General features: G+C 37.1%; 1 protein-coding gene across 1 annotated transcript in view; it reads right to left on the bottom strand.

The window, feature by feature from the left end:
* LOC121321829 (zinc finger CCHC domain-containing protein 24-like) overlaps positions 1–14,165 on the bottom strand; it is a 61,892-nt gene extending 47,727 nt beyond the window's left edge. Inside the window, exons 1-2 of the mRNA XM_041261072.1 lie at positions 13,625–14,165; positions 5,653–5,853 (exon numbers count right to left, since the gene is read on the bottom strand). Of these exons, the coding sequence (XP_041117006.1) occupies positions 5,653–5,853; positions 13,625–14,029 (606 nt within the window). The 5' untranslated portion in view covers positions 14,030–14,165. The remainder of the gene's footprint in view (positions 1–5,652; positions 5,854–13,624) is intronic.
* Positions 14,166–26,528: the final 12,363 nt, after the last annotated feature.

The raw sequence follows: 26,528 nt of genomic DNA, 5'->3' as shown, positions 1-26,528 counted from the left end.
CGTTAGTCCAGGTGATTGGAAAGCACAGTTGGTATTATCGAGAATATATTTGTTTAGGTTTGTGTTGTTTTGGCCAGAGTGCCCCTTTGCTTTCTTTTGTGTGTGTTCTTTTTGTTTACACTGTTTATTTTGTTTGCTTATTAAATACGAGCACAGCAGCTCCGTTTCTTCCCCATACAAACTTTGTTATTGTTTTATTTCCTGGTCTGTGAAGTCACCACCCACAAGCCGCACAAAGCCATCTGTCACAGTGTCCTATTTACAATGTTCAGTTCTGAAAGGGCAACAGAAACATGGACTGTTTCAATTAATTCTGTAATGTCCAAACATTTTTTAAATGAGAGAAGCTACTTTATTTATGTAAGTAGATTCAGTTTCTTGTAAAAAAACACTTTCTCCTGTCTGGCAACACAATGTACTGCATGTGAAAAATGCTGGCTTGTGAGGATGGATTTAAAAAAAAAAATATAAAGCATTTCTTAATATAACAATACAAAGTACTTTTTTTTTAAACTCAGTGGAATCCCCATCAAACATCTTCAACTTTGCATATCCAGGGTGCAGACCTGTGCTCTCCTGACTGTACGACTCACTCTGCATAGTATATGGTCATGCTTTTACCAGGTGGGCCAGTCAGCAGCCCCCACTCCATACAATGGAACAATTCTATTTTATTAGTATTATGCTAAAAAAAAAAAAAAAAAAAAAAAACATGTATTTTAGTCACATACAAAGGTAATTCAGATTAAGACTGGTGCCTCCTGTTTATGGACAACCTGTCAAATAAATGCTTGAGGTTTTAGAAAATATGGCAGAACTGATTATACCATTAAGAATGATCGATTCCTATAGAATTGCACAGAACATACGTGTGCCTTTAAAAGTTCTTTATCCTCTGGCTTAAAGAATCTCAGCAGATCTCCAAGAAAGCTACAGGGAACTCCCATCGTGCTCTATAAGGGGTGATTTTAAAGTTTCTAATTCAGCATCAGAATTTTATTCTAATTCCATGGTACACTGAATCAGGGTGGCGGTGTGGGGATGTGGAGGTGGAGGGGTTGTGGGGGTGGAATCTCTCTTTTTCTCTTTTGTGAGTGTCTCGCATCACTGCTTAATAAAGTGACATGTTATTCAATCATTTGTACTCCTTGTTTTGGTTTTTACAATTTACTCGGCAGGAGCAGTAGCAACCACCATTCCACTTGGAAATGGTCATATAATTCCTGTCTTTTACTGTTCCATACAGGGCAGACTATATTTAACATCCATATATTAAGCGCTTTGTGATGGTGGTTCACTATGAAAGGCGCTATCTAAAATAAAGATCGATTGATTGATTGATTGATATGTTATAAAAATACCTTTAAGAAGTTTTGCATCTTGCTGTACTGTTTCCTATCTTCCCGGATCACTTGAAATAACTTTCAGTACTTTTCACCATTATCAGCTGCTTCAAGCAACTCAGATCTGTGACAAAGCTTGGTAGTAAACTGACATTTTTGGCTGCAGTCCCGGAATTAGCATCTTCATTCTTTACGGTCTGGTAGTAGCACGGAGATACACCTATCAGTATTATTCTCATTCCACTGAGGTAACCTTTAAAGGCAGAAGCTGCTGAGGTTGCTAGGATATGATCTGCCTGGCATCTCGTGCAGCGATGCCATTTGGGATGAATGATTTCAATGGCTTATCCGTTTTAGAAATGTTTTGTTTCAATTTATAAACATCATTAAAATGTAATTTTTAAAATTTTCATAACATGCCTACAGCAAAGGTAATTGCATACAGTAAATTAAATACCAAGACCACAGAGTTGTGAGTTCACGTCAGAACCAGTATTAGATTGTCATCTAATGCCATGTTTATAACCAGGAGCCTAGTCATGCCAAACTGTCATTCTGGCATTTTAAGTAGGCTATTTATTCATTTTTTATGTTACAGTAATGTAGAAAAAAAGGCTTACAAACACACATTTTAATGTGTTTTAGACTTTCTATTTATTTATTTATTATTATTTAGCAACCCGTAGAATGCTAATATTAGCAGTCTTCCAAGTTATTTTATTTAAGAATTCATGCTAAATGCCATTCAATATGGAGGTATGGAACCAAAGGATTTATAGTTTACATTAAAATAAATAGTGTTGCACACAACACTGTATATGTAAACATATTGCTGATGTAAACAGCATTCATGTTTCTGCCTGAAAAGCAACTTTTCTGCACAACAGTGAATGTCATCACAAGCCACTTAACTGCTCTTCAAAGAATTTGATTTCCACATCTGCATGCGCAAATGCACATTGGTTTAATTTAGATTTCTGTTAATTGTTTTATTATTAATTATCCCCTGCACCTGGTGATTACTGTAAATTACAGCCAGTTTTTTCAGGGTTGCTGCTGTGTGGAGGGCCCGGCTGATGGTGCGTTCAACTGTTAAAAGGTACTGTGTGAAAACCTTTTTTGTGTGTTTTGCTAGTTGTTTATAACAGGTAAACAGCCTAGCTGTCCTGTGTTATAGTTAGCTTCCTGTGTGTTCACTTAGTGCTCCAGTGGGAGCCAGGTGTTTATTTAGTTTTGTGTGTATTAAAAATAGCACGTCATCGCTGAAAAACTTCCATTTCCTGGGTCGTGCTTTTAAAGGGGCAACGCACCATGAGAGAGTTGTAGCTCTGTTATATATATATATATATATATATATATATATATATATATATATATATATATATATATATATATATATATATATATATGCATCGAAGAAAGCTTGTAACTTATATTTGAGCATCAAAAGAAATGTATCACTTTAGATAAAATTCACTAGATGTGATTGAAAAATGACATTTAGAGCAGGTGCTGTGACTTTTTTTATTGTTCTGATTAACAACTGACATCACGAAGATGCTGCAAAATTATCTGTTGATCTGTCATTGACAGAGTGTGTCTGCTTATACTTTCTCCCCAGGTTTGAAATTGCTGGCTGTGAGCACCCAAGACGGCGAGCCACAGTACGCAGCCCTAGTCCAACCTCCAAAATGCCGATTGCAAGAAGGCGCTGCTCTCTTGATGATGTGGCATTTTGTTTTTGTTTTGTTTTTTCTGTGATTTTTTTATTCAAGCTTGCAATTCAACAGCTGAAATCACTCCATATCCAGTGTCCAATCAACTGTCTCACTAATTAGGTGATTAAGTCCATATGCTTCAGTCATAGTCACTAAAGCGTGTCATGATCAAGGATGCATGATTGAGTTATTAAAAAGAAACCAAAAACATTTTGTCAATGCTTATTTATATACCTTTTTTTTAATAAATGTGTTATAATAGCGAAGTTTCTTTTCATGATCTGTGTGTGTGTGTGTGTGTATATATTTATATTGTGACAGATACTCAACTGTATTGTATTTTTGCTCCACAATGCTGACTAAGCTGTCTGCAGTGAGTGCTTCATTCTGGCCTACCCAACGCCGTACTTCTCGGATAGACTGCGTTGGAAGTGGTCCAGTATTACTGTCTCCACAATACCAGAAGTGGTGTTGGTCTCTGGTTGTAGCCATTGCTGGGCGAGGTGGATCAGATCAAACATCTGGGTCTGGGTTGGCAATCTGGGTTGGTATATCCAGTTGTGGAAGCAATGATACCTCACGATCAGAGTAACATCGAGTCTGGTCAGAATCTCGTTTTTCCAATTCATCATAGTTATTGAATTCGATCAACTCTAGATCAAAATAAGCTTTCTGAGCGTCACCCATCAAGTATGGTGCAAGCAACCCAATCCATTGTGCTTTCGGCCATTTTTTTTTTCCTTCCACATCATCTCGTTTATTCATCTTCTGCAAATAATGGTTGGTCCGGATGGCGTTGATCTCTGCAGGACGGGCTATTCCCATGTTCTCAGCGAGGGTTTTCAGACTTTCTCTCACCTCTTTTTCAAGCTTCTCCTGATTTCCTCTCAGCAGTTGGTTGGTCTCTTGTTGAGCCTGCAGCGTCTCCAGGTGCATGCACACTGTCTCTTCGTGCGCCACTTGCTGTGTCCTAGTTGCTTCAACAAGAGCTGCATGAGAGCCTCCATTTTGTTCTGTATTGTATTGTATTTTCACTCTGTTTCCACTCCTCACTGAGATCCACAGCAGACACAAGACTGTTTGATTTAACAGGGCAGTGCCTGTACTTCTATTGGACAAACCAGAGCCACAGACAATAATCAATATAGGGTTCAAAACACAGTTTTGGTTCTCATAAAAAATACAGGTTAATCCGCCAGAAGGGTGGTCAAAACAGCAAGTCATACACGGTATTTAAGTCTTCCCATTTTTCTTTAAAGTTTTTAAATCAGCATCTCTCTCTCTCTTTCTCTCTCTCACACCTTGTACTCTCCACCTCGTGCTGTGAGCCAGCCCTTTTATAGGTGGATGATTATGTCTGTTTCTCAGCAGGTGTAGCTATTACACCCGGGGCACCTTGCATTGTGCAAATTCTAGTGTGCTGTGGGTGGCCATTATGTGAATTGTAGTCCTTTCCCTGCTGCCATTTTGTTCTGGTAGAAAGTGCTGTCAAAACCGTAGCCCTGATGTATTTACCATCTATAACCACACACTTTGCTTTGTCAAACATCCTCCTCCCCAGCTCTGACTCCAGGGAAGGAGCGAGGGAAGCAAAGAAAGCACGGACCCAAGAAAGTCCATCGCATTCCCCATATCCTTGCCCTTAATTCTTAATTCAATCTTATAATCGTACCACTTTCACAAACTACTTTTACATGCATGTAGACAAAAAACATGCTGGGGAGACCAATTAAGATCTTCACAGCATTGGATTGATATCCTCAAGTGTCAAAAAAAGTAAAGTATGTTCATGTGTGTGAAGACCAAACAGTGACTGTAATTGTGTTGAAGCGTGAAGAACTTCTCAGATGAAATTGGTGCAATACACAAATCTGCAATTTGCATAATACCTACTTTAACAAGTACACTGTGATTGCATAGTTCCTATTTAAAAATGTCAAGAAGTTATCATTTGGGTGTCTTCTGTATAGTTTATAGGAAGCTGCTGGCAAGATACAAATTCTAATTATAGCCTTGTCTTGACAACTGGAAGCCAACTAAAGCCAAAGAATAAAAATATGACATACAGAGAATTTCTTACATTCTGGGGGAATAAAAAGTAGGATATGGATGATGTTGAATGAAAATAACTCATTTTAGGATGGGAAAACTCGGTAGTGTAGAAAGAGGGCACAATGTGAAGGCACGAGTGAACAAAAGTGAATAGAAGTGGGGGATGTCGCTAATGGAATGCATGACCATGACACCAACCTGCTTGCTGAACAACAATAATTACTTTTTAATCTACTGCTGTGTAAATATGTCCCTTTTGTTGCCCATTGTGTACAATCCTTGAACCTGCTGGGCTCTGCACTTTAAACTATCACAGAGTAAACTTACAGAACATTTAAAATGTGCCTGCTCTAAAATACTGTGCCTGTGGTCAGTAGGCTGACCAGGAAATAAAACTACAGGTCACAAACAAACATTACACAATAAAGCAGTGGACTGTACATTGAGACTGTACATTGAGAATTAACCACCATTACTGCGTTCAGGTCCGTTCAGGTTGGGGTTGAGCTCCTTCTGTGGTTGTAATGTCACGGTCTTACCTGTGGGCAGTCCTTGATATAGTGTCCTTTGTTAAAGCAGAGATGGCACAGGTAGTTTGGAGGTGGTCTTTTGCTGGGTTTCCTTGGCTCCGAGGAGAGAGATAGGTCAGAGAAATGGTCCGTCAAGGAGCTCAGTCCATCCACAATGTTATTGAGGGAGCCATAGGGCGAGGCACTCTTATACAGACTGTTATTTATGGCCTGTGTGAAAAGTACAAGAAAAATGTGATGAACTGTCATACAATGGAAAGAGTGCATTGTCTGAAGAAACCTCTTAAACAACCATTTTAACATTACAAAAAAAAAAAAAATCTAATTTTCAGAATGCAGGTTGTCGTTGATTGTATTAAAATAAACATTGTCAATTGCATGAAACAAGCAATTTCATAATTATGTATGTTTCGTTGTAGTGGTACCTTGTACAGCATAACCCCTTTTTATATTATATACTGTACCAAATAGCCAGTGCTTGTTTTTATTGCATTTTCCAGCTAATCTGTTTTAGCCAGGCCAGACTTTTTAGGTGCTCCCTTCTAAAATGTTTACCTGATTTTAAAAATGTCATGTAATGTAAAGTCAACAACATATATTCCAAGAAAAGTGCAGTTCATGTAAAATCATTCTGTGTTTTGCAATTCAAATTTTCAATTTAATTTGGAATGTGTTCTCCTGCAATATACCAAACTGTACCACAGAAAGATCCATGCTTGGTTTAAACTCTGTCCTTTATTACGGATCCTGGAAACACCCTGTGACAATTACAAAGTGTAATGCAATGCTCTGGTGGTACCAAGCCATATGCCACAGCCTTATTAGGATATGAGAACACTGGTCTCGGAGCGGAGCATGTTGTACATTATAATGATGGTAATTTGATAGGTGGATGGTGCCAATAACCTAGTGCAATGGACCGGTGTAGAAAAAGAGATTCCTGTGAGATCAAGGCAACATAAACAGCCAACAGTTCAGAATACCTTCCAGCACATCATTTGTTTAGACAGCATCACAAGTCCCAAATCCCCAAAGATATTAGCACAGTTTAGTAGTGAATTTCCATGTGTTTATGTCTTTTACAGTTTACAAACTATATAAAACTTTATACTGTATGAAAGTTCCAGAAATATCATACCAAGCAAACGATATACAAAAAGGAGTTGACAAGGAAAAAGACACCTCATCAAATACTGTTCTATGTACTGCAAAAGCAGATCTACCGGGAATCTGTTAGATATGTTTGCTTTGTTCAGTTATTATTATTATTATTATTATTATTATTATTATTATTATTATTATTGGTAGTTTAAATTGGTAATCATCATACAATTAGTTATTGAGCTTGTCAATGTTTGCCAATGTATGTAATAAAATATAAATATATATTTCTATATACAATGGTTTATTTTATTTATTATTTTAAGGTTTGATATTTCAGCACGATGTCTACTAATTCCTCTGTTGCCATGGTACCTTGCTGATGAGTGGCAGGTCACAGTGCCCCACCAGAGTGACTACTGGACAGAAGGTCAAACAAGACAAGAGAAGTTCAGAGTGGAAAAAGAAGAGACAACAGGCCAGAACGATAAACAAAATGTACTGTTATTATTAGAACTGTTTATATTTGAATTTTTTTTTTTAATTAAATAAAAGCGGAACTAAAGCAGCATTTAAACATACTGTATAGATAACACTGCTACTATATGTACTTTTAACAGCTGCAATCACTAAAACCATCTTTATACAAATAGAGATCTCTATCTCATTCACTCCATCTCAAGATATTCTTCCTAAATTGCAGGATCCTGTACTTTGATTCTTTGCTTGTGAAATTGCATCTGTGATACATTTTTTTCCCAAAGCTTGGTAAAACCCTGAGACTTCCTTCTCTCTTGGGATTAAATCTTTCTTATCCTTACCACACTCAATTCCCTCAGTAAAGGAAGTTTAATATATTTTTGTTAAGTGTTACACTCTGTTCTGCACTTCCAGAGGTAATCTGCGTTGAGAATAATAGTACAATATTTTGCCCCATTTTCTCCCCTGCATGAGAAGATTGGCATCTATTCACATTGAAAATATAATTAAAAGACTTTAGCGTGTTAATGATAGGGAAATTCCTCCAATCTCAATGGAATGTAAACTTATCCTCTGAAAGTGGTTACATAATATTAGCATTATTTAACTGAACCGATGTTATTACTTCAGAGTGCAGGAAAACTAACTGCAAGACCAATCTTACATCTCATTGTTTCTATAATAGCTCAGTGACATCTTAAATTTGGAATAAGTATTAGGCTGGTCAATAATACTCGAGTATTCAGATTGCAAACAAAAAAGTAGCACACTACTAAACCCATACTGGTGGAATATATTAGGCCAAAGACAGTAGTAACTCGACAGTACTTGCACACTTAAATTGTACCTTCTTTACTTTGCTGTCTTCCACAACGAAATCCCTATGGTCACGGGCACATTCTTCTGGGGATTTTGTGTGTAGGCATTTTTTTTTTTTTTTTTTTTTTTTTTTTACATTTCGCCACAATTCTGTTTTTAATCCTCTGTATTTCAACTGTAATACAGCTTTAAATCCCGCTAACAAGCCTCCATCCTGATTGTAATCTCGTTTTAAATCTAGCAAGCAGAGTCTCCAATAGAAATGCAGGAATGTGCTGTCACTCAGTAGTTGGGTGGGTTTAAAGTACTCAGAACTAATCAATGATAGATACATGTCTGGGAAGGTGGGACATTGCCCAGCAAAACTGGGAAATGTATTTATTATTATTTTTGTAGTAGGTTTTATTTTTTAATGGGAAAACGGTAAAGTCAACGTGAATCGATTAACCATTTCCACAGTTTTTCCGATGTTTTCCGGTGTTTATTGGCTATCCACAGATTTCATTTTTTTTTTTTTTTTTTTTTTTTTTTTTTTTTTTGTATTGGGGTGTTTTATCAGTTAAAATCGAAAATCAGAAACCCTAATTATTTTCTAACGTTAATAGCAAAAAGCAGGTGGCGGCAGCAGCTGTAACTCTAGAAAAATAAAGTGTAGCAAGGGAGTATTGGCGTACTGTCAACAAAAATAACTGCATTTCTAAAATGTTCAATTATACAAATTTAAATACTAACTTAAAGGTTGATAAAAACACCTGTAGTTTTTGCAATTTATTTTATTTACTCAAATAAAAGAGTTTCAAAAACATTTATTTTCACTCAGTGCATTGTCTATGTGATTTCCATCTTTCACAATATTCAAATGAATACAGTTTAGATCAGGTTTATTTATAATGCTACAGGTTTAAACATATAAAATGTTTTTTTTTTATTTAATTTTTTTTTATTTGACATTTTCTTAAGGAGTGCTAGTGGGCTGCAAAGCCTAGTGCAGCTGAACAGGTGGGCCTCAGGTAAAACAAGCTTGAGAACCCCTGCCTTAGTTGAACTGATAATTTGCTTAATTAGCCCTTTTTATTTTTTTTCAGCTCTTAAACAGTTGCAGAGTTCAAGCTACTTATAAAATGTTATAGCTAACTTGAAATATGCAGCTGAAGAGATTAAAAATATTTAAAAGGTCTAATTCAGCAAATTATCAATTCAATTAAGGGTCTTGTTAAGTAATTGACAGCAGACCAAAGCAAACCAGCAGACTGTCCTAGAGGCTCAAATAGGGCAACCACATACTTGGCTGATGGAAGAGGCTGGGCCTTGGTGAACTCTTCAATCAGCAGGGGACCTTTTCAGTGTTCCATCCCTTAACAACTTCCCACTGACACCAAAACACCGTTCTAACACACAAGCACTATATTAAAACACAAGCAGGGTCATTCACTGTGCAAATTACTTTTTGCATATTCCAATAGGAGCTCTTACTCCTGCTGTAGGAGGCCCCTGCATGGCTTAACGGTTGTTTTTGTTTGTTTTTGTTTTTGTTTTTTGCAATGCAGCTTTTTGACACCAGAATACAAATCCAAAAACTGGTAATTTTGTTATCATGAGTTCAAATATCTTCCTTTAAGATAGCTTGTGCTCTACACGTCTACAGATCATGTTCCTTGTTCCTTGTTTTGCTTATTTCCTTTTGGCTTCTCTAGAGACGCATGTACCCGTTTCACAATATTACTATTGATGGTTTGCAAGCTGCCTTGGAATGTTTGCTTCCTTAGTGACCACATAATAAATTGAACAGTACAGTCGCCACCCCTAAATCTCTTGTTTAGAAATATGCATGGTCTTAATGCTTGTGACAGAGTAGCAGTCTGCCTTCTGGTGTGAGTGACAGGCTGGAGAGATCGAGACAGAAGTTGAAGATGATACGTCCCGCAAGCAAACAGGATTTATTTACATATTGTAGCTCTGACCTCCAGAGACAGGCAACATTTGGGGTTCAAAGCAGTAAGAAACTGCAACCCTGTCAACTCGACACGCACACACCCGTCCCTCCCCCTTCCTCACTCATTGGTCCAACACTCCCTATGTGACTGCTCGTGTCAGACCTGCTCTCACCCCCCTCAGTGACGCACTCAGGCACAGGCAGTTTTTTCAGCTCTAGTCACACAAGCATCAAAACTCACAGAGAACGCTAACAGATCTGAACAAGAATAACACTGTGTGTTTACAAACACACATTTTTTACAGAGTACTTTCATCCCCTTCCCCAGTCCATAATCAGGTCCATTCCCACATTGTCCCCAGCTTTTTGTAGCAAAGTTACACTGTTTGCTGACTGACAGAGTTCCAAGCATGCTTCAGCAAGCGCACAGCATCTAACAAGAGACATTTTATTTACACTGAATTCTAGTGATGATGCTCATCGCTTTTCTCTTTCCAGCCTTGCTTGCTGTTACAGTCAGTGTTGTTTTTTCAAACTGTAAAGCCGACACTGCATACAGGAATTAAATAGCCAAGGTACAGTACAGGGGTAATCGCTCAATAACGAGATGCAAACAGCTGATGGATCGATCTGTTAAGCTTTTTTTTTACTACAATAAAGTGCTACATGTTCTATTGAAATATATGTGAATGGCAAGGTAGCAAGTTGAAAACATCCGGGTTGTGGATTAGGAGGAGCGATTACTACAGTATAACGCAGTGGGTTTGTTATTTAAATCTATGCGAATGGCACATAACGCGATCCACACAGCTGAGTTTGCCAAAATACACGGCGTGCTTAACACGGTATAAACGACGCCTTTGTTATTTAAATCAATGGGAATGGCAAACAGCAAACGCTATTTGTCTGATATAAACGGCTGCCCGAAATAACCCTTTACGGTGCAAGCGGTGGTGACTGTATATGCAAAATAATCAACGAGGTAAAGACAAGCAAGATACATGTACAGAGTAATGTACAGAGAAGTGACGAGTAACAGATAGGCGGAGTCATCTCACAAGCTAATAGTTTTAAGAACGCAGCCTTGAAACCATTACGAACCTGCCAGCCACTAGTTTGTGACTTAAAACCAAAAGTACTAACCACAATTCTTCATTGCAATTGTATATTGTTTATTGTAGCGAGGACTGACCACAAGCCTGAGTTTACATTAGTGCCAATTAGAACTACAGCTGATAAAGGGAGTATCCTTTACTCATACACGGAGGTTCCTTGACCATGTTGTGTTTTGTGAAGAATTAAATCATGCAGTTCTTTAGTATCTGTTTCACTCCAGATGGATGTTATCATCCTGATTAAACGGCTGGAAGCCTTTAATGTAATCAATTCTGCTTGTAATGCAGTACAATTTACTTTAGTTCACAGTTTATGTAAAACCAGAATCTTGGTATGATCGTTTAAACTCTACCCAGTATAATAATTTAACAAGCAAAAAAAAAATGTATTTCATGACTTTTATTTAATTATTTTTGCATACCATACACAATTCATTACGACAGTATAATCAATTTTCTAAAAAAAAAACTAAAGGCAAGATGTATAGTTTTTATGCCACAAGTTATATTATTTTAATACAAGCCTGTGGGGCATTTTACACATCACAAGAGTCCTGTAATATGATACAGAAACACCAATAAACAAGGGAAGTTGTATTTTAACGTATTCCTAAAATGTCCAAATTTTAATTTGGTTTAAAGTTTGTTTCTAATAACCAAGGGCTTCACAAAATCTGGTTTAGTCAGTCATTAAATACATAACAAGATATTACTAATTTAAATAAAACGGTAATTGGAGGCATCTATAGGTATAACAAGCCAATCACAGCAAACGAATTATTGTTCCCCAAACTTTATCTGAATTATTTTGTTTACTGCTTGTGTTTGTAAACTGAGTTATTTTCTCAGGTGTTACACAACACAATTAAACGATGTAATGTCATGTTGCTACAGGTCCGTAATTGTAAGCAATGTTTTATACAGTGCACATACATTTGCCACATATTAAACCAACAGTTTAAGCGTTTTATGTAATATTTTAGGCGCATACTGCTAATAAATCATAATCAACTTGATCAGAGATAACGCGAACTGGTGCACAAATTCCTTAGATTTAATAAAATGCAATCGTTTTCTAAGTGCTGTCTTGTGTATCTACAGTGACATTGTTTTGTTAAACGAGTAGGGCTGATATGTTACAGTCAAAGGCTGTTTTAGGGTCAGTACAATATGTAGTAGACGAATGGTTCATTATTATAATCTGATTAGCCAAATTCACCCTGTGATATCGGCATACCTAATCAGTATGCATGTCATAGACCTAGACTGCTCCGCTTGGTGTATTCAAGGATAGTTTCCCAAATCAAAAGCATGCCTGTTGTACGCTATGTACAATCCCCGCCACCATTTGTTACTATTTTGGCCTATTATATACCAGGTCACTTTCTAAGAACAGCACGCAGCTATGTGTCAATCTCGCTTACAGTTCTGCCCGAAGCGACTGCAAGCGTTAAAGAGACAAAACTTCTTTGTATCCCTGGTGCTTTACATTTCACATGTTCGGCGGTTATTCATCACAATGTCAATTTTAACCCAAGCACTAACAAGTCGTTTCATTCAAGGCAGGCTACAAGTGTTTCTTCTTTTTTTTTCCAATTTAAAAAAATGATCAATAATTTACTATGTTTGGATTATGCAATTTAAACTGTAGAACAAAATCTGTAATGACTTTGTCAAGACTCGTGTAGGTATTAGTTTGAAGGTAAATAAAAGCCGTATATCTACATTACTAATATTTTTATTTTGCAAAAATTGCACTGCTGTTAAGGCAATGGAATTACTAACGTTGCTTGCCATCACATACGGTAAATATTGTTACATTGTTGAAACTATTGCTTATTGGCAAAATTATTCAGCTACAGGCAAACAACTGCTCGATAGTTTTCGTTAATATATGTCTGATTTGCATATTGTAGATACCCGGCCGTGGCCTATTTCAATAGCTTGTTGACAACTACGTTTATAAGTAACCAAACTGTCAACACAGTTGTATTTGAATTGTATCATCGAGCAAACTTGTCATCAATCCATTTGATAAGTTTCATTGAATCCACTGAAGTTTACAACGTTAACATTGCGTTAACATATATATATATATCTATATATATATATATATAGATATATATATATATATATATATATATATAAGAATTCTTGGGTCCATTTTGTACATATTTCTAAGAAGTTAAAGATGTTTTTTTTTTTTTTTTTTTTTTTTTCTACTACGTGAAATATTAAATATGTATTCAAAATATATTATGCAACGCAAATTGGTGAAATGTTACTATGAAACCAGGGTGAAAAAATGCACTGCCAACTTTAAAATCTTTCATATTCTTCGTTTACATCATCGGGGGGGTCCATATTATAAACCAGTTACCATGCAAAGTTCTGCTCCAACGTTTTCCTAAAATAATTATTTTCAGAGTTCTAAACAAAGCATTACGTGACATGTAGCATATGTTTCGCGCTTCGAGTCTGTACAATAAATACTTGATTTTGAAAAGAAACACACACTCAAAAACTGTCTAACCTCATTCCTCTGAAGTTGAAAGAAGTTGTTCAGATAGTTGGAATTTAGAGAGGCGCTCAAATCAGCAGCAGAAGTCTTGGTGTAGTTGAGATCCGGATGGGAAGAATTAGGCTCTGGTCTAAAGGCATCAAAAGCACTGGTCTGGTGAGTGTCTTGTAAAGAAAGATAAACCCAGTTGAGGAGCTGGGCAGGCTGGTACACAGAGGCACTGGTGTCTATGGCAGACAACAAGCTCATCTTTGCAAAGATGTACTCCTTTTCCCCACCGCTCGCTCGCTCGCTCTCTCTCTCTCTCTCTCTCTCTCTCTCTCTCTCTCTCTCTCTCTCTCTCTCTCTTTTTTTTTCAATCACACCTCCTGTATCATGTATGTAATTTCTGTTAAATTTCCTTTTACGATCAATCATTCACTTTCCCCGCCCTGAAAGTGTTTTCCTTTTTTTTTTGTTTATCCCCCCCCCCACGACTTTCCCCCCTCAGCTGGGCACTCACAGTCCCCCGCTTACGATCGCGCACACCATAGCTGAAAAGCTGTCGGTAAAAAGTTTGTGTCTCAGTCTGAGATCCGCTATCTGCCTTTATTTGCGCGACAGCAAGCAAGAAGCTCATTGCATATTCGAAAAAAACTCAGGCGCTTCATTGGGCAATAAGTGCCGATACCATCTTTAATTACAGCTTACATATTCATTTATGCATCGCGAATCTAATTGGTTACCTTCTTGGATATTAATAAGCCTTTCTCCATGAAACGTGGAAATTGATTGGCTAATTCTCTGAATATTTATTAGAAACGAAGAGTTCAATTTCCCAGAGTGTTCTGGTTTAGGATTTGATATATTGTAAATAATATTGGATTATTGGCCAGTTTAGTAAATTTGCTTTGTATTCGTAAACGTTATTGTTTAAAAGTGGTTTAAAAAGTGTATGTGTATTAATAAGCGACTTACAAATCTGTACCGTATATATATCTACATCAAGTTTTTCACTACATTTCGTTTAAGAATGTAAAGTTTCTAAAGCCTTAGTTATTCTAATCGTTTATAAAAGGAACAGTAGACTGTTGTGTTATTTGAAGTTATATTAGTTATATATTATAATGTGGTTGCTATATTAATATAGCCTACAGTATAACGAGGTATAAAGTATAAACTTATACACCAGTCAATAATACATTTACATCTAAAACACAGATTACACCGTGTAACAAATATATATATATATATATATATATATATATATATATATATATATATATATATATATATATACACATTTTTTTCCTGGGTGGTAAGTGTTATTTCCTAATTGCTTATGCCTCAAAAGTATAGAAAATGGCTATTATTCCCCACAAACTTTGCTTTTGTGACCAGGACAGTGATATTTCAAAATATCACTATTTCCAATGGGAAAACGGGCAAATGTGTGTCTTTTCGTTCACATAAAGTCAGAAAAAAACAACATATGAATCCAAATTAACATGTATTTATACTAAAGTAATACAAAAATGACTACAAAAGATTTAGAACTGAGTAGTTTTTCGAGATTTACGATTATACTGTAAATACAGTATAATCGTAAATCTCGAAAAACTGTTCACTTCTAAATCTTTTGTAGTCATTTTTGTATTACTTTGGTGTAAATACATGTTAATTTTGATTGATATGTTGTTTTTTTTTGTAACTAAAATTGTGTTACATAGTGTTATCTAATTGTGATGAAACTTGGTAAGGACATTCTTAAGCACACATTATTGAGAGTAGAATCTATAATTTAATAATACATAATAGATGTCTTACATCCTAAGCTTAGTCTGTCCAGTAACTGTCCTATCTGTGTTCATTTAAATGTTATTCCTTGCTCGCCTTTCTATCTTAGCTTCTAGCTATGCCATTATGAACACATACACCTACCACTGCTGAGCCCAGCCAACAGAGGCGCTAGATTGTCCTTAATGTTTCCTGCCTCTGATTGAAATGAAAAGGCAATATATAAATGGTGAATGACTGGTAGATTAAATTAAGTTCCTGTGACATCTGCAGCTTAAACAGCACCATCAAATCAGCTTGATCTGATTTGAAATGCTTGGCTGATTTTCACCATAGTGACCATAGAGGTTAGTGTTTGTCTCAATAGTTTTTCTTTTTCTTGTTAGTGTACAATAATTTATGTGCCCATAATAATGTGTCAGCACTCAAAATCAAACCGTTTCAAATGATTTAATTTCAAACTAGTCTCGAAGTGCATATTGCGTTTTAAAGTCTATTTTTGTAACTTTTTTTTTTGCGAGAGCATGGCTCTGGTGTAATATATGAAGGTCATGGCATAGACTTATTTGAAGTAGCCCCCAAATGCCATACTAACTGCTTTAATTACCACCATAAATTGTCATCCCAGTGCTGGTATTGATATATGAGTTATACTCCGCTTAAATTGCTCAAAATTAAAAACAATGTGAAGAAGTTATTGTGTATAATGGGATAACACTTAAAATGTGTCATGGAAACATGAGCCGCCTGGCTGATTTAGATATTGAAAAATATAAAAAAGTATATATCTGTAATGTACATCCATACTACTGCTTACTTAATAGCAATCGCCTATGTAACATGAGATGCTGATTTTATAACACAGAGAAAACGTAAAATACTAGGTTACAATATAGTATTTTTAAATATAGTCATTGTCCTTAAAAGTACATAACATTTTATGAGCTTAAACAATACTTTGGCTTGAAGCATTCCCACTGAGGTTATTACATGGGTTTTTCATATATCTTAGATTCAGTATTTTGCCTGGCGAGACAAATTGGGTCTTTTCAAAGAACTTACACATTATCTGATTAGCGTCAGCATAAATATGAATTACCCTGTTGATAAAACTACCCAAATATCTGTCTAAGTTTAATAGCTGGTCAGTCCTTACACAGAAACTGGATATTTAAACTGAAAGAAGACAACTGAATAGAGCTGAATAGAGCCCCTGTTTCCTATTGACACCAGGATGCCTAACTGTAATAAAGCTGTGATGTATCCAGAAAATACATAATCATATATTTTACCTTCCCACAGGGTCAAAATAAAACTGGTAATTGATCAGACCAATGGCAATGTGTTAATTCTCAAACTAGTCTATGGTCCCCTGGATTGATTACTGTCACTGCTGTAACCTGTACCCATTCATGTCATCTACAGGCAGAGCTATTATACTTGTGTTTTCATATGCAGGTTTGGAAAAACCTTTAATAAACTTAACTCAAGTAGACAAGTGTTTTGTTGTTGCTGGACACTGAAGGAGGCATCAAATGAAGCTTTTGTCGGTTTAGTTTCTTATAAGTTACCTTAGCATTTTGCATTATGATTGAGAGTTTTGAAGTTATGAATGATATTGGGACAACAATTATGGTATATGTGGCTTGTCTTATTGACAGACCATAATCCAATTGCAACAGTATTGGGATGAACTTCACTCATTTCCCCAATTAAGATGACTGCAACCAGGGATGGGAATAAGACTCCCATTGCATAACAGTTTGATCCATTCCTGGTTGTACTATGAGTTTAATAAAGACACGTCTGAGCTTGTTACCTATCCACTATGGCTAATCAAACTTGTAGTTAAACCAAGAATGGGTTAAACTCTATGCAATGTGAGTTCCATTTGAGACTGGAAGATAAGTGGTCTCTGCTAAGGAGAGAAGGCTTAACATCTTGTAGACTCCATTTTTTTCATAGATGTTACTGACCACAATCTGGGTGCATAGAAAATGTAATTTTTAACCGGTAAACAACATACATCAGTTTTAAAAATCACAGAACAGAAAGAAATAGAACAAAGCGTGATCTGCAACAGAATATGTTTCCATAACTGCATTTGGCCCTGTTGCAAACTGCAATAAGAAGATTAACAGGAATTCCCAAAGCACGTACAAAACCTTTTTATTGACCTTTACAGATTTTTTTATTCCAAACTGAGTTTAAGTAGAGTTTTTATGTCTATCCCATAAAAACTCACTCCATACAATGTGCAAAACAGTTTCAAAACTCATTATTAACAGCTGTCTAAAAAGCAATTCTGCTCTTGATTGAATAACATAATGTAGAGGAAATGGAAAGGTTAGATTCCCTAAGGACCTGTTTCCCCTTTGGCAGATATGTAAGTGTGGAAGGGGTGTGGGTAATTCACTTACTAGGAGACAGACAGGTGTAATTGAAAACACCACCCAGGTGCCCAGTTTTATTTGCGAACAGTTCTTGCTTTTTCCCGCAGAGGGCACTGTTGACCGTGGGCTGCCTATCAACGATGATAGCCAGCACCACGGAAATACCACAGCTGGTACGCGAACAGCAAGTGCACTCGCAGGTGCTCAAAGAAATAATAATGAAAACAGAAGGCGAAAAGAACAATAGAAAATAAAACAGTAATAAAACTACAAATAAAAGGTGCTCCACTCGGCAGCGTTATCCCGGTCGCCGCTACCCGCACGACCCGGATCACCTTCCTTCTCTGTAGGCTAACTAGCCTGCTCTTTTACAATATGCCGGGGTCTGCCCAAGGGTTCCCCGCTCTCTCTGTCTCGCTGTGAAACTCTCTTTGTTTCGCCTGATTCCCGGTCCTGGATCAGAGCTTCCGCACTCTCGGCGTGTCTAAGTGGGCAGACCTGAGGAAACAACAGAGCGTTAATTTATAGGGCTAACAATCTCCCAAGATGCGCCTCTCAGCCATTTAGAGAAGGGGAAAGTCCACACACCCACTTTCCCACCTCCCCATGTCACTGCCATGACTCACAGGCGGTTGTTGGATGACTGCCGCCCTCTTCCTGCAGCCCGTGAACACGCCAGCAGAGTCAGCACAGACCTCTCCCTGTTACATTAAGTAAATATGGTATATTAACCATCTTGACGGACAGATTTAATAAACACCCTGAATTCAAGTTAAGCACTTCTATCCACTGCAAACTCTGGAGCAAACATTTAGTAATACCAAAGTGTGAAGTTAAACTGCTTATTCACTAACTAGCTTAGTTTCCTTGAATACATACAAAAATAGACAAAAGTTGTCAGTCATCTGCAATACTGCTCCAAATGTTACCCATTTGCTGCCAATGGAGAATGACTGGATGAGAAATTTGTTCTTAACTTGAATTTCTAAAAAATGATTTCTGCAATGTAGACTTTGCATTGGCTGTGTTGGCCACAGATTGAACAACGTAAATGAGAAAGTCAATACATAAATTAAATGTAAATCATTTTAGTAATAAAAATAACTTCCAAACGTGTTTATTGGCTTCTAATGTTAACACTAGGTTGAATTCACAAAGTGTTGTTTTTTTTTTAGAACTCAAACGCAAAGTGCCACACCTGATGAGTTTCACTGATCTGTCCCTTCAAGGGGAGTAAACAAATGGCTTTGTTTGTTTAACGACAGAGGTGAGATTCCCAGGCTTTGACTAATTCATCCTTCAGCACACGTTTCCCATTCTTTCATTTCCCAGGGAGAATGTAACACTAAGCATCTCTTTGTGTCTGTAATTACTGTCATAAGCTACAATGGTTCTCAGTACCAAAAAAGGCACCTTGTTCCATTGTGAAAGATTCTGGAATACTTTCGGACCACTTCATGCCTTTTAGATGAAATGATGCTTGCGAAGAATGAGAGAATTTCATATGCAGCATTACACACTAGCCCACTTGGGTTTCTAATAAGCATTTTAAAATAACTGTATGGCCCTGGTACAGTTGTCAAAGATGAAATGATGACATTTTCTGCATGTTTACGCTATTATCATTAACATAATTTTTTAAAATCTAAATATGCTTGTTTGAATGTATAATATAACACTGTGGAAAGCATTTGCTAGAAAGCATTATATTAAACTTACAAGCATTTGAGACAAAGCATTATATTAAACAGATGCAGTTTGCTAAACCCTGATCAAAAAAAAAAACCTTCCAAACATGACAAGAATATTTAATTGGCAGCTAGAGAAGCAATCAATGGGAGCTCTTATTCACTATGTAGTTCTATTGTCCTCCGTCATACAACAAAAAACAAAGTGCTTTGCATAGCATTACAGCAGGGGGTAGCATCCTGCTCTCCTCTGACCTTCATGCTTTTGTTTCAGCCCCTTTACAGCACCTTGTAATACACATGAAAAAGTGTAAGCAATGTATTGTAATTATAGTATAGCATATTGTGAACTAAAAACTATCAATAGTATGTTATTGTATTGTAAATTATATTATGCATCAATAATCAAACTGAGTTTCCCTTTTTTTCTTTTCTTTTTTTTCTTAAATACAGTACATTCCACAAGTATCTGGCAATAAAAACCACTGGAACACATCTATTACCTTTAATCTGCAAACAGAAATTTAGGACTATGTGTGAAACGGATTTGCTTGATTTTGCTTTTTATTCAGGGTTTGTCACTGTAACATTTGCTTTGTTACTCAAGTGTGGCCTATTTTTTTTTTATTATTATTATTATTAGTACCATATGTAAATGACCACTTTATTAGTCAGTAATCATGTTGAAACATGATGAGGTGACAAACAACATACAGGTTAAATAATTGATTCTATGTCGGAGTTAAGAATTATTACTGGTGAGGTCTAGAATCATATTTATATCTGTAGTTACCCCCTAATCTTATTCTTAATGTACTATGTTCAATTTACGGTATATGCAGCCTTTCAGAAGGGAGTGCTCAACTTCAGTGAAAATTCAGCTTGTAAAACATACACTTTTAATGATATGATTAATACCTTAAACAGTGTTAGTGTTATTGTCTTAGGTGTCCCTATTGAGGTAAATTTGTTCTAAATTTCTCCTAATGTAAGTTCAGGTATAATTATACACACTTCTTTTTTTTTTAATGAAAGCTGTGCTAATTATCTCAAAGGGATTAATTTTACTGAATTTATGAGTTTACTGAACATAGTTTATGGTAAATTAAAGTGTATCTATTGTATCTGTGACAAGCTTTATTTTCTCTAAACACTATCATGATTTACTGTGAATGTGTCCAGGGTCAAAGTAATTACAGAAACAAAGGCAGCAGCTAAAATACATTTTAATTGTATATCTCTTCTCCAAGGGGGAGTTGCAAGGTGTCACATATAGTCAGCCACCAGATCCTGGATACTAGTATACATGTCTCAAGGCTACTGTGTTGAGACATGCAGTAATGATATGGCTTTCATTTTTCTAAATGAAAATAAAATGTATTGACAAAGCATCCTATACAACAATAATTATATTAAAATCAAGAGTGACCAGCTTTTAAAGTAGTGGTAAGAACCTGAGCATTCCTTATCAATCCTGCTTGCTGAACTATGCTGTGTTTTGTGGATTACAGTTTAGAGAATGGGTATTATTCTCCATTCCTATGAATTCCCAGATCATCTGAACTGTGATTGTCGGTGTGTGGGAGTTTAAGTATCTAGACTGCATTATACTGGCTGCCAAAAATGTGTTAGACTGCCTTGCTGGTTCAGTTCAAAACCTAACAAGTTAGACCAATTAAAATTCATGGGGCGTGAGCTGGGGGTGTAAGGATAGGGCATAAGAAACAGAAAGGAGCAGTTAGTAGGACAGGGTGCCGGCTAGAAAGGACCGGACTTAGGATAGAAAAGCGATCGAGGCCCTGACTAGAAGAAGACCAGCGGAGTGCGACTGACTGGTGCGACGATGCCGACACATCTCAGGGGCGACGGACCCAGTGACCGTAAACACACACGAGGATTATGACTTGAGGAGCCTCCCCTCAGCCTCAGGAGGAAGTCAGTCCCAGTAGACCAGGACATGAAAGGAGAGAGAGAGAGAGAGAGAGAGAGAGAGAGAGAGAGAGAGAGAACCCAGCATCTGAGACTTCTGAACCCTTGTATGGTGGAGACTTCACACTGCCTGGGACCTGAAATATGGACAAAGAATGGAGGTTAGGTTGGGACTCAAGCACTGGGAGCGGCCATGTCCCGAAAGAAAGGCAGGATAAAGAACAGAGCCTCAAGGTGAGGCAAGATAAGCACAGGAAAGAGAGAGAACAGAGGACAGAGTGTGGCTGGGGATCCGCTCTGACTGTCATGGCAAGAACCCCACTGAAGGTAAGGGAGGCGGATACCTAGTCCAGAGGTTGGGAAAGTGTGACTCACTTGACGCCCAAAGGATGGATCCCCGGTTCCTCACAAAATCACCCACCTCATGAGACAAACAAAGACAAAACATGCCGATGCATAACAGACACAAGATCACAAAGACTAAACGGGACAAACAGAGGGATGGGTATTAATTTAATAGGATGTGACTGTGTATACCTGCTGCTCAGTGGAGAGGAAAAAAAAATCCTTGAGGCTGATTAGGGGAAAACCTCTGGTGGCCCCGGCAGACAAGAAGCCCCCACTCGGGGCATGCTAGCAATTTTAAAATGAGCAGCAACTATATCAGAGGAGGATGAATAAATGCAGGAATCCACAGCAGAAGAGGACCAGCTCCCCACATCAGTCTGTGATTGATGTTGGCCCTCTTGGCCTGTGCCCAGTGCCTCGTATTTTGATTAGATGAGGATTGGTGTTGGCTTTGATTGTGGAAATGCTGCCACGATCTGCATATTGGAGGAAAGCTGGAGCGTTGGAAGCTTTGGAGAGTGCAGTTGCAGATTTATGAAGAGGGAGTGGAGATCTGCTGTAGCGAGGTGCAAATAACAGTAGAGGGCACGATCTGCTGAAGAGTGCGAAGGTCTGAGGAAGTAATGGAGTGGAATAATGGAGTGCTGTCAGTAGTGTGTAGTGGCCTGCTGTAGACAGCACAGATCTGCTGAAGCAGTGATCTGTAATAGTGAACAGTGGACTGCCATCGGTAGAGTGCGGTGGTCTACTGCAGAGAGTAGGGATCTGCTGAATGCGGTGGATATTGGTCTTTAAGTGTTAAGGCAGTTTTAGATGGAGCTGGAGATAGTGCTGCCTTTGGGCAGAGATGAAGAATGCAGAGATCTGAGGCCGCTGCAGAACTTGAGAGGATGAGCAATGCGTTGCTCTGAGGCTTCTGCAAAATCTATTGATTTGGTCGGGGAGTAGTCTATTGGGGGTAGGAGGACACTGACTGAAACAATGATAATCGTAGGACAGGGTTCCATATCTGACTGGAAGCTCACTTTGATGAAATAATGACTTTGAAAGTTGAATAAAGTGCCTTGATGAAGTTGGATGGTTTGGAGTAGCGGAGCCAGATGAGGAAACACGAATCTGGGAACAGGAAGAAGTCACAGGAATGGATGTCTGATGCAGGGAAGCTGGAAGTTAATGTGATGGTAGATTCAGAGCATCTCAAAAAAGTCAATAAGTGTGTTGCTTCATGACCAGGCCCTCAAAGCAGGGGGGGGGTGAAATTGAAGAATGTCAGTTGATATAGGTAGGCAAAAGGTTGAGGTAGGAGGGAACTCTGAGAATCCCTCAGGAAAGACAATGAACTGCAGGAATGGATAAAAAAAAAAAAAAAAAAAAAAAAGTTGGAGTGTGCATCACGATGACAGCTAACCAGCTTAAAAGGCTGTTTATACTACTTGTGTTATACTGCCATCTAGAGATTATGATTGGAATTAAACCATTGGCTTGAGTGAAGAAGGGTAGAATATATTTGGTTATTGTGACTAAAATCCTTGTCTATGTAAAACATTTGATTTTTAGATTTGAATAATATTTGATACATGTTTTAGGACAGTTAGTCATTTATATTAACAATCACTGACAAGGGAATGTCGATGTCTTATCGAAGGAACTTTGAAAGTTTAGCGGAGGCCAGTTGCAGACAAGTTGAATAATGAAGCTACGGTTTGGACGGTGCTGTTGCTGGGCTGGAGACTGGATGGAACGGGAAAGACTAACGTTGGAGCTCCTGGAGCTGGATAGAGAAGTTGAATGATGAGAAGAATCACCGGAGCAGGTAGAAAAAATATTTAATATCTTGGGAGCGCTGCGCAGAGAAGTGACCTGCAGTGAAAGGCAACAAAGTTAGATATCAGCGATGAAGCACGAAATGACAGCCTCTGAGTGTTTGCTACAAAACAAAACACTAGACAGTGAAGGATGCAAGTGATCAGGGCTTAAATAGAAAATTGATACTAATTGACAGGAAATTCGAAGCCCCCAGCTCCAAACCCCCTGAACTACGCTGGCTAACATTTATGCTTCAATGCTTTTTGAACACGTTTGACTGTTGATTTGAAATAACCTTCCAGACAAGAATGTCAGTTTTTACAGTAAAAGGTCATCACACTTTTTAAGTAGTAGGTAAACATTTTTGTCTGCAGTATAGTTTCAAGAGCAATGACAGCGTTAACAGGTGTTAGCAGAAAGGAAACTTGCAGCTGCTTCTGCAAATAACGCTGTGTATGTGTATGAACTAGGCAAGATGGGGGGGAAGTGAACATGACACTGTTGAAGGGCTGTTAAACTCAACAATTCCACCCAAATCACTGTTATCAGTGCACATTTTATGTGGTTTAAAGTGACCCTCTGCACAGATTTTTTTTTTTTTTTTTTTTTTTAATGAGAATCTGGGACCATTTCTACTACTGATTGTTAAAATAGTTCCAAAAACCTATGAGAGCAATGAAATAAAAAAAAAACAAACACACCTCTATTCATGAAAGCAGGCTCAGCAACCTGCAGTTTACTGTCTGGAGCGACAGCATTGAAAAATAATGAAACAAACTCATTGGAGTCATTGTTATGAGAAATATTATTATTCTAGCAAAGACAGGCATACTGTGATACTGTGTTAAAATCTTGCAAGATAGTGGGGCATTAACTATTGTGCAACCTTGGGCAAGCCAGTTGATTTGACCTACTTGTGGCACAGTTTCACAAACAGAGAAGCATACTCCTGGTAACAGGGCTACTGTGCATTGGAGGCCCCTGAACATCACACTCACTAGATACTGTATATTCTTCAATTGTTAAGGAACTTGGTAAACACATTCAATAGCACATACATGTTTACAATATGATTTAATTTATAGGAACTTAGATTGAACTATTTAAGTCAAATGTTAGTGAATATAATTTTGGAATGGGTGAATGTGGTACTTAAAACTGGAAATCATTAAGTATGGAAATAATCTAGTGTTTCCTGGGTTAGATTTGAAAAAAAATATATGCATATTTTTAATGATACACATAAATCGGTGACATAGAGAATATCTAACTTTATTTATCTTGTTTGGTGTAATTTGGTGTTAGCCTTTCCTTATGATGCACAAAGACCAATAGAAAATCATTAGGTCTCACTTAACACCTTACAGAGGAGTTGTAAGGAGTAAAGTAAAATATTTTCAGTTTCTGTTGTATAGTTTGCCTGCTCTAACATTAAATTGAACTTAATTATTGAATGCTTTTTTAACTCCTCACTTTTATTTTTTCTTTTATCGGGTGATTATTTATTATTTGTATTTATTGGTTGGAATTAGTATTATACATACACGTGTCTGTCAGTAAATTCAATAAAGTTGTAATGCAGTACATTGCATTGCATAAGATGTTGCCATCTAGTGGTTTATTGAAGATATCACAGAAATTGTTAATTAAAAAACAGTTGGTGCCACTTTTTTTTTTTTTCTAAAAGAAAAAGCAAAAACTTGAAATAAATTACACATCGAGGTAATGCTTTTTATCCTGGTAGTTGTTTTAAGTATTATGTTCAGCATACAACTCTATTCGTTGTCTCTTCTCTGAATGGGAAAGGTATAACTATGAACAAAGTTTACAAAATGACTACTAGAGGTGTGCAACTGTAAATTAGTAAATGAAACAAATCTAATACCAATCACAGTTACTGAAGGGGCAGAAATCGCAGGTGCACAGCCCAGGTTCTATTTTATAACCCCCTTTTTTAGGGAGTCTTTTCCTAAACAAAGCCAGTGCTTAAAAGAGCAGAATGAGAAAAAGACACTTAATTATGACAAGCATAAGACCATTAGTTTACAACACAAATATGTTAGAAGCTGTTTACATTTGGAGAAAACTTAGGGAAAAATAAACACAGAGTAAACCACAACACAAATATGATGTTTTTGTATTGTGGTTGCTTAGCATTTTTTGCAGGGAGGGGTTGTTGTTTTGAAAACAAAAGGCAGTGCTTACTTAGACAGAATGCCATTGAGCTCTGGTACAGCTGTGGTTGTCTTCAAAACAAATAACATTATAAACATTTTTCATTTTTCATTTTTTTATTTTTTTCCCAGTCCCGAACTGATAAAGTTAGATAGTGATGAGGTCTATTAAGCTCAGTGGCCAATACCAAATTACAGTCACACTTGGTAGTATTACTGACATTGACAATGAAAGTTCTGTCTGAAGAGTTGCAATTGGCCACGATCATTGATTGCTTGGGCATAACCTCCTGAGTCCCTGTATTCATTTACATGGGATTTTCTTTATTGAATCACAAATGCTTATTGCTTTTTCTGGTATTGGGATCTTGTATTTGTGAAACCTCTCCTTTTTTATTGATATGGAGACTGAGGGGGCAATAAGTGGTTACATCTACAGCACATGTGATGCAGAATACTGACTACAGTAATATTTTGTTTCCATAGTTCCATGTGAGAACAGAGAGAAGAGTTGACTAGAGAATACAATTCACTTGGTCTGGAGTTGTGTGCCTGTTTAGTATGTGTCATGTTGTGAACTGATCTCTCCCGTCTGTCCTAATCTAATTGTCCCTGACATCAAATTTGATTGTTCTGAAAACTGCACTCTTCAGTGTTCAGATAACCTAGAAAAAGAAATAAAATAACAATATTGAAACTGTGTGTACATGAGTTTCAAAATCAGATTATGTTTTTTGAAAAGCTTAAATTCCAACAACATGGAAACAAAAACTAATTGCACATTCAGGTTTGGTGCCTTATA

Source organism: Polyodon spathula, chromosome 10 (assembly GCF_017654505.1).
Source record: "Polyodon spathula isolate WHYD16114869_AA chromosome 10, ASM1765450v1, whole genome shotgun sequence".
Classification (NCBI taxonomy): domain Eukaryota; kingdom Metazoa; phylum Chordata; class Actinopteri; order Acipenseriformes; family Polyodontidae; genus Polyodon; species Polyodon spathula.
This window is presented reverse-complemented; position numbering and strand designations above follow the sequence as displayed.